Source organism: Panthera uncia (genome assembly GCF_023721935.1).
Source record: "Panthera uncia isolate 11264 chromosome B2 unlocalized genomic scaffold, Puncia_PCG_1.0 HiC_scaffold_24, whole genome shotgun sequence".
NCBI lineage: Eukaryota > Metazoa > Chordata > Mammalia > Carnivora > Felidae > Panthera > Panthera uncia.
This window is the reverse complement of record NW_026057580.1, coordinates 9,225,082-9,242,264: the sequence shown is the minus strand read 5'-3', so window position 1 is coordinate 9,242,264 and position 17,183 is coordinate 9,225,082. Positions and strand designations below refer to the sequence as shown.

Sequence of the window (17,183 nt, the reverse complement as noted above, 5' to 3'; positions counted from 1 at the left end):
CTCTCACACCTGCCCAGCAATAATGATAATAACTAAAAGAAGTTCTCTAAACAGAATGGAAATTATAAAAGAGGAACCTTGAAACATTGAGAAAAACAAGATCAGCAAAAAATATGAGTAACTACAATAAATTCTTTTTCTCTTGCATTTTCTAATTTACACTAGGTGGTTGAAGCAAAAATTATAACACTAATGTGGTTGTAAATGGGTGTAGAGGAAATATTTAAGGCAATTATATTACATATAAGGGAGGGGAAAGGGACATAAAGAGAGGTAAGGTTTCTATACCCCACTCAAACTGATAAATGATGACACCAGTAGACCATGATAATTATGTATGTATAATGTAATACCTACAACAGTCACTGAAAAAGGCTATACAAAGAGATACACTCCAAACCACTATGGATAAATTTTTTAATGTTTATTTTTGAGAGAGAGAGAAAGAGAGAACAAGCAGGGGGAGGGACAAAGAGAGAGGGAGACACAGAATCCAAAGCAGTCTCTAGTCTCTGAGCTGTCAGCACACAGCCCAACACGGAGCTTGAACCCATGAACCATGAGATCATGTCCTGAGCTGAAGTCAGATGCTCAACCGACTGAGCCATCCAAGTGTCCCCCAAAACCACTATAAATAAATAAAATGGAATTATAAAAAATGTTCAAGTAAGCCACAGAAAAGCAGAAAAAGTAAAGAGGAACATGAGAAACAGAGAGAACAAATAGAAAGCAAAAATTTAAATGGCAGAATTAAGCTCTAGCATAATACTATGAATTGAATTGTGTCCCTAAATTCATATATTGAAGCCCTGACCCCTAATGTATTTGGAGATAGGGCCTTTATGGAAGTAATTAAAGATAAAGGAGGTTGTAAGGGTAGGGCCCTGATCTGATAGGATTAGTGTCCTTATAAGAAGAAACACCAGACAGCTTGTTCTTATTCTGTCTCCTACCCTCCATCCTCCATATGAGATACAACCAGAAGGCAGCCATCTGCAAGCTAGAGACAGATCTCTCACCAATCATGCTGGTACGCCAATCTCAGACTTCCAGCTTCCAGAAATATAAGAAAATAGGTTTCTGTTGTTTAAACCACCCAGTCTAGGGTATTTTGTTATGGCAACCCAAGTAGATTAATATACATAGCTATAATTATATTAAATGTAAATGGTCTAAAATCACCAATTAAAGGTAAAAATTGGTAGAGTGGATTTTTTTAAGTGAACCAAAGATATGATATCTAAAAAAACTCAGTTCAGTTCATATGTAGGCAGGTTAAAAGTAAAAGGATGGAAAAATATATTATTCAATCACTAATCAAAGGGAAACATGAGTGAGTATACTATGATCAGATAAAATAAACTATAGAGTAGAGAAAATTATCAGAGACAGGCTGGGACATTTTATAATGATAAAAGGGTCAGCCTACCAAGAAGACATAACAATCATAAGCAATTATGCACAAAACAACTGTCCAAGCTGCAAAATATGCAAAGCAAAAACCGATAAAATCCACAATTGGAGACTTCAACATAACTCTATCAAAAAGTAACAGAATGATTAAATAGGAAATCAGCAAGGATACAGAACTTAGCAATACCATCAACCAATAGGGTCTAATTCATATTTATAAAACACTCCACCTAACAACATCATAAAACACATTCTCTTCAAGTGCCCAAGGAACATATATCAAGATTGATATATCTGGGGCCATAAAACAAATCTCGATAAATTTAAAAGAATTAAAATCATACAAAGTATGTTCTCTGACCACAATAAAATTAAACTAGAAATCAGTAACAGAAAGATGACAGGAAAATCTCCAAACACTTAGAAAATAAGCAATCATTTAAAAATAATCCATGGGTCAAAGAGTAAGTTTCATGAGAATAAAAGATCATTGAATTGAATAAAAGTTAAAATGCAATATATTTAAGCTTATGGAACACGGGTAAAGCAGTACTTAGAGGGAAATTTATAGCATTAAATGCATACATTTAAAAGAAGGAAAAGTATCGGGGCACCTGGGTGGCTCAGTCAGTTAAACCTCTGACTTCGGCTCAGGTCATGATCTCACAGTTGGTAAGTTTGAGCCCTACATTGGGCTCTCTGCTGTTAGCGCAGATCCCACTTCAGATACTCCATCTCCCTCTCTCTCTCTCTGCCCCTACCCTGCTCACACACTCTATCAAAAATAAATAAACATTAACCTTTAAAAAAAGGAAATCAATAATCTGAATAAGATCAATAATCTAAGGCTTGTACCTAGAAAAAGAGCAAACCCAAAGCAAGCAGAAGAAAAGAAATGATAAAAATAAAAGCATAATTCAATGAAATTGAAAACAGAAAAACAATAAGAAAAATCAATGAAACAACAGATTCTTTGAAAGATCAATAAATTGATCAAACTCTAGCAAGACTGACAAAGAAAAAAAGAGAAATTAGGAATTACCAATATCAGTGACAAAACAGGTAATATCATACAGACCCTGTGCACATCAAAAGGATAATAAGGGAATACTACAAACAACTCTACAAGCATAAATTTGAGAATTTAGACAAAATGGACCAGTTCCTCAAAAAAGGAAGCTACTACAACTCACCTAATATTAAACAGATAACTTGAATAGCCCTATGTAACTATTAAGGTGTTGAATTTGGAATTTGAAATTTAAACTCCCAAAAGGGAAATTTCTGGGCCCAGATGGTTTCAGTGGAGAACACTACCAAACATTTAAAGAAGAATTAACATAAGGGTACCTGGATGGCTCAGTCAGTTAGGTGGCCGACTTTGGCTCAGGTCATTGACCTCCCAGTCCTGGGTTTGAGCCCCGCCTCTGGCTCTGTGCTCAGAGCCTGGAGCCTGCTTCGAATTCTGTGTCTCCCTCTCTCTCTGCCCCTCCCCCACTGGTGCTCTGTCTCTCTCTCTCTCAAAAATAATTAAACATTAAAAAAATTTTTAATAAAAAGGAATTAACGCCAATTCTACACAATCTCTTGTAGAAAATAGAAGAGGAGGAAACACTTCCCAATTCATTTTATGGAACTAATATTACTCTAATACCGAAACCCAATGAAAAAGGAAACTATATACCTATATCCTTCATTAACATAAGCACAAAAATCCTTAACAAATTATTAGTAAATAGGATTCAACAGTATATTTAAAAAAACAGCAAACACTACAACCATTGAGGTTTTTCCAGGGATGTAAAGCTGGTTCAGTATTCAAAAATCAATCTGTGTAATCTACATTATATTATCAGGCTAGAAAATAAAAATGATCATATCAACATGGTTATATCAACAAATGCAGGGAAGGCACTTCATTAAATGTAATGCCCATTCATGATAAAAACTCAGAAAAAAATAAGAATAAAGGGAACATTCTCAACTTGCTAAAAAAAAAATAGCAAAAAGAAAAAAGAGAAAAAAAAATCCCAGAGCTAATGTTATACTTAACGGTGAAAGACTGAATGCTTTTCCTATAAGACCAGGGACAAGGCAAGATATCAGCTCTTGTCACTTTTATTCAACATGGTGTTAGAAGTTCTAGCCAGTAAACAATGCAAGAAAAGGAAAGAAAGGGTAAACATATTGGAGAAGGAGAGGCAGAAGCAGCAGCAGCAGCAGCTCAACCTAAAATGGATTATGGACTTGAATGTAAAATATAAATTTTTTAAAACACTAAGGGGAAACCTTCAGGATGTAGACCTAAGCAAAAAAATGCTCAGAGTTGACAACAAAAGCATGATTCATAAAAGGAAATATTGATAAATTGGGTCTCATCAAAATTAGAAACATTTGCTCTGCGAAAGACCTGTGAGGAGGATGAAAAGACAAGATATACAATGGGAGGAAATATTTGCAAGCCATGTGTCCAAAAGAGAACCAGGGGCGCCTGGCTGGCTTAGTTGGTGGAGCATGCGGATCTTGATCTCCCAGTTGTGAGTTTGAGCCCCACATTGGGTGTAGAGATTGCTTAAATAAACTTTAAAAGAGAGAGACAGACAGAACCAGTATCTAGAGTATACAACAAGCTCTGAAAACTCAACAGGAAAAAATAAACACTCTAATTAGAAAATAGGGGGAGCAGGGGAAAGAAAACAGGAAAAACAAATGAAGAGGTATTTAACAGACTAGGATACACAGATGGAAAATAAGCACATTAAATGATTCTCAACAATAGCCATTAGGGAAATACAAAATAGAACAACAATGAGATATCACCATAAACCTGTTAAAATGACTAAAATAAAAAATAGTGACAATAACAAATGCTGACAAGGATGCAGAAAAACTGGATCACTCATACATTGCTGGTACAGCCACTCTGGAAAACAGTTTGGCAGTTTCTTTAAAAACTAAACATGTGGGGGCGCCTGGGTGGCGCAGTCGGTTAAGCGTCCGACTTCAGCCAGGTCACGATCTCGCGGTCCGTGAGTTCGAGCCCCGCGTCAGGCTCTGGGCTGATGGCTCGGAGCCTGGAGCCTGTTTCCGATTCTGTGTCTCCCTCTCTCTCTGCCCCTCCCCCGTTCATGCTCTGTCTCTCTCTGTCCCAAAAATAAATAAAAAAAAAAAAAAAAAAAAAAAAAAAAAAACGTTGAAAAAAAAAACTAAACATGTGGGGCACATGGGTGGCTCAGTCAGTTGAGCTTCTGACTTTGGCTGCGGTCATGATCTCATGGCTCGTGAGTTCAAACCCCATGTTGGACTCTGTGTGATGGTGCAGAGCCTGCTTTGGATTCTCTCTCCCTCTCTGCCCCTCCTCCACTCATGCCCCCCCCCCAAAATAAATAATTAAACTTTAAATACATACATACACACATACTAAGCATGCAACCACTGCACAACTCAGCAATTACACTATTGGGCATTTATCTTGGAGAAATGAAGACTTATGTCCACACAGAAACATGTACATAAATGTTTAAAGAAGACTTATTCATATTATCTAAATACTGGAAACAACCCAGATATCCTTCAACCAACTGTGCCATATCTATACCATAGCAACCCAGCAATAAGAAACTATATAAGGAACAACCTTGTGTAATCTACAGAGAAATATGCCAATAGAAAAAAAACCGATCTCCAAAAGTTATATACTGTATGCTTCCATTTATAAAACATTTTTGAAATGACAATATACAGAAATGGAAGACAGATTAGCAACTGCCAGAGGTTAAGGGGAATGTGAGGCAATAGGGAAGTGGGTACAGCTAAGTATTGGCATATCCTGGTTGTAATATTTTACCATCAGGGAAAACTGGGTAAAGGGTACATGGGATCTGTTTGTACTATTTTTTTTACAACTATATGTGAATCTACAATTATCTCAAATGACACATTTAATTTTTTTAAAAAACCTGCAGCAAACATTGTAGTTAATGGAGAATACTTAGTTGCATTTCTTTTAACAATAATGTTCTTTGTCGCTGCTACTATTTAACATGGCCCTAGAGGTCCTAGTCAATCCTATGAAAAAGAAAACTAAGAATTTCAAGGATTTGACAAGATACTCTCAGAGTTTGCTAAGGATATTATTACCTACCTGGAAAAAGGAAAGAGAATATCAACAACAAACAAACCACTGAAACCAGCAAAAGAATTCAGCAAGTTTGTCCCATATATGATCAACCTACAAAAAGTGGTTAACTTCTACTATTTGTAAATTACATATATTATAAGGTGTTAATATCCAGAATATATAAAGAATTCCTACAACTCAACAGCAACAACAAATAAAGCCACACACAAAAACAATTTAAAAATGGCCAAAAAACGTGAATAGGTATTTCTCTAACAATGATATTCAAATGGCTGACAAGCATATAGAAAGGTGTTCAACATCACTAATCATTAGAGAAATGCAAATCAAAACCCAATGAAATATCACCTTACACCCATTAGGATGGCTGCTATAAAAAAAAAAAAAAAAAAAAAAAAAAAAAGCAGGCACCTGAACAGGTATTTGTACACCAGTGTTCATAGCAGCATTATTCACAATAGCCAAGGGATGGAAAAAACCCAAGTGTGAACTGATGGGTGAATGTATAAACAAGATGTGGGATATCCATATAATGGAATATTATTCGGCTTTAAAAAAGGAAGGAAATCCCATCATATGCTACAACATGGATGAACTTTAAGGACATTATGCTAAGTCCTTAAATAAGCCAGTCACAAAAAGACAACTACTGTATGATTGCACCTTCGATGAAGTATCTAAAGTAGTCAAATTCATAGAAACAGGAAGTAGCATGGTGGTTACGGGGGCTGAAGAGAGAGGGAAACGGGAACCTGCTGTTCAATGGGAACAGAAGTTCGGTTTTGCATAATGAGAAAGTTTTGGAGATTTGTTGCACAGCAATGAGAATTCACTTCACACTACTGAAATATACACTTCAAAATGGTTAAGATGGTAAACTTTATGTTATTTTTTACTGCACTTTTTAAAATGTTGGTTACACTTCTCTACACCAGAAATAATGGATTTGAAAATAAAATTACAATAAGATAACAAATCATAATTACAACAAAGTCCATAAAATGTCTCAGAATTAACTGAGCATACACGGGACCACTATGAAAAAGTGAATTTTAAAAAGCATAATACAGGTGTCTGGGTGACTCAGTCGGTTGAGCATCTTACTCTTAATTTCAGCTCAGGTCATGATCTAAGGGTCATGGTATTGAGCCCCATGTCGAGCTCTGCACTGGGCGTAGAATCTGTTTAAGACTCTCTCTCTCTCTCTCTCTCTCCCTCCCTCCCTCCCTCCCTCTGTCTCTCTCTCTCCCTCTGCCCCTCTCCTCTGTTCTCACTCTGTTTCCAAATCAAAACAAACAAACAAACAAAAAATCCTTACAGTAAAATATGTCTCAAAAAATAAAGATATGCAAAGAGTTACATAAGCCTTGCACTAGGGTAAGGGACAGAAATGGGTAAAGGATAGAAATGAGTGTTCTCTGAGGTCCCTGAGTGGGAAATGACTGTCTTCTCTTATGACTAAGCAGTGGTCCCTGCCCAAGACCAAAGGAAGCCCAAGTTTTGCATCTTCCCACCCCCACCACCACCACACTGCCACAACTTTTCTTCTTTCCTTCATATTGTAAATGTGCCAACTGTCCTATATTTCTCCTGGGATCCACATTTCTCCTGCCCAGTGTTTGTGCCGAATGCTGTGCAGGCTCCCAAGTTCCACAGCTTCCTCTTGTTTTGAGCCTTGCCCTGAAAGCAGGGGAAGGCAGTGAGGTTAGAGTTTTTACTCCATTGGCTTCCTTCTGAAGTCACCTTGGACTGTCTATGCCCCATGACTGAAAGGCACTGTTGCCAGCAAGGTAGTGACACTGTAGGACTAGCTCTACTTCTGAACTCTGATGACTCCTCCAGTCCCTTGCCTCTTTGGACCTTGTGGTAGTGACAGCCCAGCTGCTGCTACCTTCAGATGACACTGTACTAGCCCCCACCCACCTCTTTGTAAATACTTCCTTGTACGTAGATTCTCCTTGAACTGTCTTATTTTGAACATGCCATCTGTTTTCTCTTGAGGCCCTAGGACAATGAAAGTCATTTCTTCATTCCTTGCCTCTGACCAGTCTGGCCAAGGGCTTTTGGAAACCTCATTTGCAATGGAAAATTGGGAGAAGGGTCAGGAGAGTACGTGAATCCCCTGTCTGGGACAATCTTTTTGGTTTTGGAGACTTTCCACTCTCTGCAGCCCTTGGGGATTGGCCTGGAAAAAAATAATTTTCCTAAATAAACACTGAGATTAAACACCAATCTTCTTCTGTTCTTTTCACATGAATATGTACATGAGTAAGGAAATAAAGACAACCTGGAGGACAGGAGCATGCTGTCATTCAGGAAAAAAGCACTGAGGATACACCTTCCCATTGTGTGTTTGGGTTTTATTTCCATTGTTTATTATTATTTTTTAATCTGAGTATAGTTGACACACAATGTTACATTTGTTTCAGGTATGTAACATAGTGATTCAACTTCTCTATGAGTTATATTGTACTCACAAGTGTAGCTACCATCCATCACCACACAACGCTATTACGGCTATTACAATACCATTGACTATATTCCTTAGCTGTGCCTTTCATTCTTGTGATTCATTCATTCCATAACAGGAAGCCTGTGTCTCCCACTCCCCTTCACCCATTTTGCCCATCTCCCTGTCCTCTCCCCTCTGGCCATCATCAGTTTGCTGTGTTGGGGGTTTTTAATGTTTATTTATTTATTTTAAGAGGGAGATAGAGAGCATGATCAGGGGAGAGGCACAAAGAGAAGGAAAGAGAGAGTTCCAAGCAGGCTTCATGCTGTCAGCTCAGAGCCTGACACAGGGCTCGAACTCATGAACCGTGAGATTATGACCTGACCTGAAATCGAGAGTCAGATACTTAACCGAGTCACCCAGGCAGACCCAGTTTGTTCTCTTGTGTTTACAGGCCTGATTCCGCTTTTTGTTTTTTCATTTGTTGGGTTTTTTTTAGATTCCATATTATGATTGAAATCATATCAAAAGAAGAACCTCACACTTGAGGTCAACACGGTTCTCTAAAGTATTGATATCTGCCCCAAGGGTTGAAGAAACTCCTTGCATGGAGCATGCCCTCATGAACATAGATCCAGCTCCATTATGAGTAGGGCGTTGGACTAGATGACCTTTAAAGTCAATTCCAGCTCCCAGTTCAGCTTTTAAAATGAACAAGACATTGAAGGGAGAGAACCCTGTATCGTACCACTTGGATTAGATACAACCCAACAGTGCAACTCCCTCTCTCCTCTTCCTCTCTCTCTCGCTCACACAGACACACAGACACACACACACACACACACACACACACACACACACACCTTTTTGTGTTTGATTATGTTTAACATTCTACTCTCCTTACACAGTCTGGGAGCTGGCCCACCATTAGTCTAGTTTTACTTTCCATCCAGACACCACTCATTCCCCTATGCAAGGACAGGTAGCTCCTCCCTTTTCTCCTTAATCTAGCTTCCTGGATCCAAGGATACCTAGAGGGCACTTTTTCCTACTCCTCATCAGAAAGGGGACAGCCCTCCCCATAAAACAAAACCCCACAAAGTTGGGTCCGATACAAGCCTGCCAGGAATCTCCAGAAGGGTACTAGAAGCTTTCAATTAGCTAATTCCCTCCTTCCTTCCCCTGGGGGCCCTGTCACTTTGACCTCCACTGCTGTGACCAGACCCAGATCCTTTGGATGTGCAGCTTCTTCCAAATCAGCCTGTCATTGACATGACCCAGAGCCCTACCCCCAGACCAGACTAGCATTTCAAAAGGAAATTGCTTTGTCAAACAAACAAAAATAAAAACACTGAAAGGAAAAATGAAAATGAAGCAATACAAGACTTAAAACAGTAAGTTTTTAGAGAAAGTCAAGTTGGGGGCACCTGGGTGGCTCAGTCAGTTAAGCCTCCAACTTTACCTCAGGCCATGATCTCAGGGTTTGTGAGTTCGAGCCCCACATCGGACTCTGCGCTGACAGCTCAGAGCCTGGAACCTGCTTCCTATTCTGTGTCTCCCTCTCTCTGGCCCTCCCTCACTCATGCTCTTTCTCTCTCTTAAAAATAAATAAACAGGGGCGCCTGGGTGGCTCAGTCGGTTAAGCATCCGTCTTCGGCTCAGGTCATGATCTCACGGTCCGTGAGTTCGAGCCCCGCGTCGGGCTCTGTGCTGACAGCTCAGAGCCTGGAGCCCGTTTCAGATTCTGTGTCTCCCTCTCTCTCTGCCCCTCCCCTGTTCATTCTCTGTGTCAAAAATAAATAAACATTAAAAATTTTTTAAATAAAGAAATAAATAAATAAATAAACATAAAAAATTTTTAAATTTTAAAAAATAAAGTCCAGTAGAGGTGAAAGATTATTTACATGATATATAAGCTGATTCATTAAATGTGATATATAAATGCAAAAAAAAGAAATATAAAACTGATAAAATTTCTAGAGATTAATTTCTGAACCTACATTTACCAATTAGCACAGCGCACAGCACTTTCCCTGTTCTGACCTTATATAGATGGCCTTGCTCTGAGAATAACCATTTTGAATTCATGAGCACTTTCCCCTCCCATTGACTTCTTCAGTAAACTCCTTCCAGGACAAATGCCCTGATCGCAAGGATCCTTCTGGGGAAAGCGTGGATGTGGAGGGGATCCATTCATTGGTTCTGAGGCACCTACTTTGGACATCAATTCTGCAAGAACAGTGCTTCCCCCATTCTTCTGCAGGCTCCCATCAGCGTAGAAACAGTCCAAAGATGAAGGGTTCTAGCCCCCATGACCACCCCTCACACACACACACACCCACATTCATGGATAGCAGCACACAGAGTAACGCAGTCTGTCTTCTGCCTCTTCCCCCAGCTCATCAGATTCTGATCTTATATATTCCTACATAGATACCCACATGCAAATATGCATCCATAACCCCTTGTTCTCCTGCCCCAATATTCGGTTAGGCTAAGCTGCTTCAGTACTCATCTTCATTTCTGGTTTTGTTTCCTTGCCCACAGTATCCAACTCCAATTCCAAAAACAATTCCACTGCCCAGCTTTCTGTGTCCAGCAGGTGTCACCCTTCACTGGAAACAAATGGCACCTCTCTTCCACAGGTGTGAAATTTGTACCTCAGTAGTGGATGTCCCTCGGGTTTGGGGTAGAAGGAAATGAAAGCGTGGCTCTGAAGAGTGGTGTGCTCACCAGCATGAAGATCCTCAGAATAAAGCAATCTACTTACTTCCAGCTAAGGTAGACAAACATCTTATAGAGAATTTGCTTTTTGATCTTAGACACCCTATTTAACCCCTGAATCTTGCTTTCTTCATCTGTGACACAGAAGGAGACAATCTTTTCCTTCTAGGGTTATTGTGAGAAATTAATGAGATAAAAACACAAAGCACTTAGCCCAGAACCTAAATAAGTACTTGAGCTATGGGCCCTTCCCTGCTTAGGGTATGGAAGAAATAACTGCCCAGAACTCCCATCTGGAGTTGAACTCTGCCCCAAGTCCTATCTGAGGATCTGCATCGGGGTTGTGATGAGGACAAAATGAAATAATGCATGTAAAGCACTTGATACAATGCTTGGGCCAGAAAGGTGAGTAACAGGTAATAACTAACATCACTACTATGGGCTCAGCATGTGCCAGCAATGTTCTTAGCCGTCTGCAAGTATGAAGTCATTCAATCCTCCTAAGATCCCTTATGAGGTCAGTCAACTGTCAATTCCCTGCCTCTCCCTTATTCTGTGACTCCATCCAACCACGGTTTAATTTCTTCTTATGAATTATGTATTAGAAAACTGCCCCCATTCTGTTATGTCTAAAGGGAATAATTAGAAGGAGGCACTGACTCCTCCACTCAAATAGGAAAGAATTCACCCAATCCATAACTCTGCTTGTGGTGCCTCTCCAGGGCCTCAGGAAAAAGCATAGAAAAACCTTATTTCCACCAGAGTTTATTCCTCAGACATGATCACCAGAGACTCACTGGCCCCCATGGCACAGTGTGGGCCCCACAAGGGCCTTTAACCTTCCTCCCCAGACTACATTTGCCCCAGAAACATAGCCTTGGATGTTAACTTGGTTACAGAATACTCCCAGGAACGAGTTCCCCCAACTCACTAAGGTTTACATGGGGTGGGCTGGGAAGTTCAAAGATCTGGGTGGAGAAACCACAGGATCCAAGAAAATTTGGAGGGTCTGAGGATGTTGAGGGGACACAGCAGCATCACTAAGAGTTTGAATCCCCTCCTCCCTTGGAGTGGAAGTTGTAGGACCCTGCCCCTAGGAGATGTGTTGACCTGCAGAAGAAATAAAAAGGACATAATAAGACTTTAAACCAACTTGACCCCATCATCGGTCTCTATAACCATCCATGCCAGAGCCCATAATACAGTGATACTGAAAATTCTAGATCACCAAGGACTAATACCACAAAGCCACTTTCAGTCATGTCCCCATAGATGCTCCACTGGATAGAAGACAGGGGTGTAGGCATTCCTCTTTCCTGTTCCCAATCCTAACAATGGCAGTTTAAATTATGCTCTTGGCAACATGCTGGTGGAATTTCAACCCTATGATAAGCACCATTAGCTGAGCCCAAAAGCTGAGCCCAGTGAACTCTCACCCCTCCAAAGGACCAGTAGGCAAACAGACCAATAGAGATGTTACCTTCTGGATAAATGGACCCAGGGAGGAAAATGTAGCCTAGGAGAAGAAAATATCTGATTAGAGGTCAGTCTGTGGATAAAAGTCTCTGGCAATACTCACAGCAAATGGGGTAGCAATGGGAGGACCAGTCACAAACGGAGAGTGAGCAGAAATTGGGAGCAAGACTGGCAACAGGAGATTAGGTGCAGCACTCACCAGAGGAGCTAGCTTTCCGCCAGCTGAGCAAACCAAGAGACAAAATGATGAGGCCCAGGCCCAGAGTCACTGCAGCCACCGAAACCTTCAGTGTCTGCATCGGGGACAGCCCAGGTGCTGCAAAAAATAGAAACTTACTAGAACCAATCTGTCGCTCATTCCCAGAGCAAACTTAATTTAGTGCGACCTATACCTAGCAGGTTCAAAGGTGCTTTATCCCAATGCCAAGGATCTAGCTCACACCAACCTACTCCCAAGGAAACAGACCTTCCTCAAAACCCCCATCCTGTAGCTCTCCACTCCTAGAGTAGCCCTGGGGGACCCCTGTCGCCAGAGTTATCACTCTAGCTACTTGGTCCTCTCTAATACAGTGGGACCTCTCAAGGCATCTTTTTTCCTTCCTTCACCCCCACAGGCCCTCTCACCAAAGAATAAAGGATTCCTCAGTCCCTTCTCCATTTACCCCATGGTGACAACGTTTACTCCCTTATGTGTTCTACCTGAGTATTTGTCTATTAAAATGTCTTTCCACCTTTGTTAACTCTCAATGATCCCATTCCATGAGTTATCTGATACCGATGTGTCTCCTCCTGTCCACATCCAGATTTCCAGAACATGTCTCCATCCCACTCCGTAGCTCCTGCCTCCTGGAACCCATCATACTCTGAATCTCATCACACCCAGTTTCCTTCCCCATGCTAGAATGAACATTCCATCGCCAAAGGAAACTCAGGTGCATGTTAGGAAGGAGACTTTCCCAGGAGAGCTGAGGTGTGCCTGTGGGTTCTTCTCTCTGCTCCTCATGCCCTTCTCAGCTGCCCAGCAAGACAGCACTCCCCAAAGGGGGAACCCAGTCTCAGCAGCCAGTCTGGGACTCTGTTCCCTGGCCCTTTGTAGATACCCTTCCTCTTCCTCTTCCTCATTTCTTCCTCTTCTCTTTCCCCAAATCTGTATACCAAATCTCTTGGTACCTTTAACTACTTCCAATCCTGGGCTTGCAATCCAGTGGCGATTGGTTCCTGTTCATTAGGTCCCAAGCATGTAAACCAAAGTGCCTGCCAGCCATGGCTTTTTCTTCCCTGTCAGCAGCCCAAATTCAGTACTCCCCCCACACCAACAGAAATTTCTCTTTCTCCTGAAACCTTTTTTATTTCCTCAATTCCCATTCCTGACCCGACAACAGAATAGTTGAAATTTGAGGATCCTAAAATATTGCATCACGATTTGGGGTCCTGAAAACATGGTTACCAAATCCACATCCTCTTTTTCAGGACAGTCACGCTGTTCCCTCCCACCCTCAGACATATGCACCACAACATCAACCATACCACCATGGCGACAACTACAGTCACTCTTTCCATTCCTGTCTCCCATTGCTCCATCTCTGGCCATCAGTCCTCCACCAGTTCCTCCAGACTCGCTCCTCATTCATAGCATCTCCCTTCCCTGCCATATACCATGGACCCGTCCACATGTCACTCCCTGTGCCAAAATGTTGCTGTTCCTTTTTCAACCATCCACTCACAATAGCTCTCTGCTTCAACCCTAATTCCTCTCACCCGCCATGCACTTACTCCAGTCCTCGCAGATGGGCTCAAGAGCCCCGATGTGATCCACCACGCAGGTGTAGGTGTCCCCGAAAGAGGGAGTTGTGGCTAAATGAGAGACGGTCTGATACGTCCAGTCTCCATTGGGCTGAGCCATCTTAGGGGCACTTCTGTGAGGGAGGACAGGCTGCCCATTCTTCCTCCATGAGATATTCACATCAGCTGGATAGAAGCCCCACACGTAGCAGGCCAGCATCACACGCTCCTTCGTGTTAAAAGGAGTGGTTTTGGCTACCTGCACAGTTGGTGGCCCTGCATAGGAGGAAAATGTGGTCGTGAAAGAGGGCCACAGACTGGCTTCTTCTCCAACCTGGTTTCTTTCCTACTTCAATTCTTCGTGGTTTTGCCAACCTGCCCTCCCCGCCCCCACTCCATGTCACCACATATCCCTTTGAAAATGAGGAGTTAGAATTTCCTCCTGCTTTGCTCTTTCTCTTCTCCCATTCCTTCACTGCCCCTTCCTTTCCTTCCTCCTCCAAAATTACATTTGATCACATTGAGTAGAAGCCAGATCTGGACTGCAAGCTGTCTCAGAAGTTGTCGTATTTATTTCAAGCATATAAGCTAACTGTTGTCGAGAGTTGTAAGTTGGGGTTTGTAAAGGTAGGAAAAGATGTCTGCCCTCAAATCTCATTTAACAAATTAAGTGGCTAAATCAAGCAACATATTTCCTTGGAGAGTTTAAGGAAACAAGCCTAACTCGCATCTAATTCTCTTAAATTTGGATTAGTCTAGTACAAATTAATGAGATTACTAATATTGCCATTCTCTACTAGTTTGTTGTCCTAGGCAACTCCCCTGCTTGCCTCTACCTTGGTGCTTTTCAAACAAAATCTTAAATAAATACCCAAGAAACTGTTAAAACTCAGATTCCCTAGGTTGCATCCTCAGATATTTTCACTGAGAGGATGTGTAGTGGCCCTCAAGGGTTTGTATTTTTAACAAGCACCTTCCCCAGGCAATTCTGAGAAAAGTGGTCCAGAGATCACATGTTAAGACATATTACTCTCTCCTATGAAGATCTTCATATTTTCTTTTACCAATCTCAAGTCATTCTCAGGGCAAGGGCTTTGGGGCAAGAAAGCATATTGAAATCCTCTGGGAGGCTTTCTAAATATCCCCATGACCAGGCCCATCCCAGACCTAGAACATCAGAACCTAGCATAAAGAGGCATGCGCATTTTGGGAAAAGGCATTCTGGTTGTTCTGGCACGCTCCTGGCTGAACTTGGCTCTGCATCTTTGAGATGCCCTGCATTGGAGGAAAGCATGTTTACTTTCTCCTCAATAGCTCCCCATTGGCTCAAACATCACCTCCCCTTCTTTATCTCTGCTCCACTCCCATCAACAACCCTTTGAAGGTCAACACTCACTCTTTCTACATTTCAGGTCCACACATTTTCTGCTTATTTCCTGCCCAAATCTCAAACCCCTTGCCTACAGAGGGATACTCCCTGGACTCCCCCCTCCTAATTGTGCTTCTTAAAATAGCCCCTTTACACCCCTCTCTTCTTACGTGTCCTGTGGGTCAGTGATCCCCAGAAGGACTGGGTATGTGTGGCACAGTCCTGGAGCCCATTAGACAAGCGCTGGAGTAGGCTTTCCTGTTGGTTGAGGTAATCTGAGAAGTAATTTGCCAAGACACTCAGTACCCCAAATTCACAAGGGACCATTTTGGATGTTTGGGGATCCCAGCAGGTCAGCAAATCCTTGTTGAAGGAGACACAATATGTGAAATCCTTTGGAGTCCCATCATCATCCAACAGACAGGTGCTTTCCACATGGGCTAAAAAGCCACCTACAGAAGCCAGAGAAGGGGAGCAGCTCAGAGACGTCTTCAGGGAGCCCCAACTCCAGTTTCATCCTGTGAGTGGGGCGTAGCTTTCCCACCTCAGGCAGCAGCTACAAACCAAGCTCCTGACTGGAGTGTCTGAGAGCACTGAGTAAGGGAATAGAGGGTAGTAGCAGAGAAGATTTTAGATGCCATTTCCTCTTTATATGAGACTAAGTACGGAAACAGGAATTGCCCAAAATTATTTGCAAGTTTAAATGCAACAATTTACCCAGGACAAGACTTTCAGTGAGGCAAATTATTGAGTGAGAAAAGGGGTCAAGGGAAAGAGTCAGCTTTGTTGTATGCTGGATATTTTATTAAATATTAACTCCATATATATTTATGAAGCATACACACATATTATGTGCCACTGTGCTAGCAGCTGAGAATGCAGCAGGAAACAAGACAGATGTTGCCCTTGCCTACATTCCAGTAAGAGATCTATGTTACACAAATAATTATACAGCTAAATTATTTTAAAATTGTCATAAAGATACAAAAGGACAAAGTGCTATCAGAGTATATACCAGGGAGACAAACTGTAGCCTGGGGTGTCCAAATCCAAATGAACCCCCTTGCAGAGGAAAGGAGGAGAGGAAAGGAGCAGAGGAAAGGAAGGTCCCAAGAAAGAATGTCCTTACCTGCTCTGGTGGAGCCCAGGCTGAGGCCTAGCAGCAATGGCAGGAGTGTGTTCATGCTCTGCTCTAGGAACACACTGGGAATTCAGTCCCCTGGACCAGTTCTTCCAGGGGCCCTGGGTCCTCACCTGCTCCAGAAGCCCCAGCCTGGATAGATGATCTCCAGATCCTGCATGGAATACAGTATTGCCCCAGTTCCTTGATCCCCACTAAATTAGTGATTTGGAGTCACCCAGCCCCTAGATACTAAACCTGTTCCTACCAGCTCTTCTAAGTCAGAGTTTCAAACTAAGAGTTGTCAGATCGGTGAAGTAGGCGGGGACAAACGTAGAGACAAATGGCTCAGTGCTTCAGCCTAGCATCATCAGTTACCAGGTAAATCTTATCCTGCCCTAGGCTTTAAACCACTCCATCTTTTAACTCTTTGCCGGTGGGAAAGACCAGTCTGTAGGTAGATTTCCCTAGATCAGTGGAGAGAATAATCCCAATATTCCCAAAACATATGTAGCCTGGAGTGCCCATTGGTTTAACAGTTTCCTTTCAAAATCCTTCCAAAAGACTGGCACTAGATAACTTCTCATGTCCCTTAGAGGGAGGTTACTTAGAAAGATGTTACAAACCCTCAGTCTGTCCCGTCATTTGGAGATGGAGATGGGATGATGGAAGGCCCTTCTAGAGCAAGTGGCTGCTGTGATGAAGG

General features: G+C 41.8%; 1 protein-coding gene across 1 annotated transcript; it reads right to left on the bottom strand.

The window, feature by feature from the left end:
- Positions 1-10,689: 10,689 nt before the first annotated feature.
- LOC125938388 (HLA class II histocompatibility antigen, DM beta chain) lies at positions 10,690-16,876 on the bottom strand. Its single transcript, XM_049653483.1, has 6 exons — positions 16,487-16,876; positions 15,528-15,809; positions 13,980-14,264; positions 12,406-12,522; positions 12,211-12,246; positions 10,690-11,840 (listed from the first exon to the last, which is right to left on the bottom strand). The coding sequence occupies exons 1-6, from the start codon at positions 16,539-16,541 to the stop codon at positions 11,824-11,826; spliced, it is 792 nt and encodes a 263-aa protein (XP_049509440.1). The 5' UTR covers positions 16,542-16,876; the 3' UTR covers positions 10,690-11,823.
- Between the last annotated feature and the right edge of the window lie 307 nt (positions 16,877-17,183).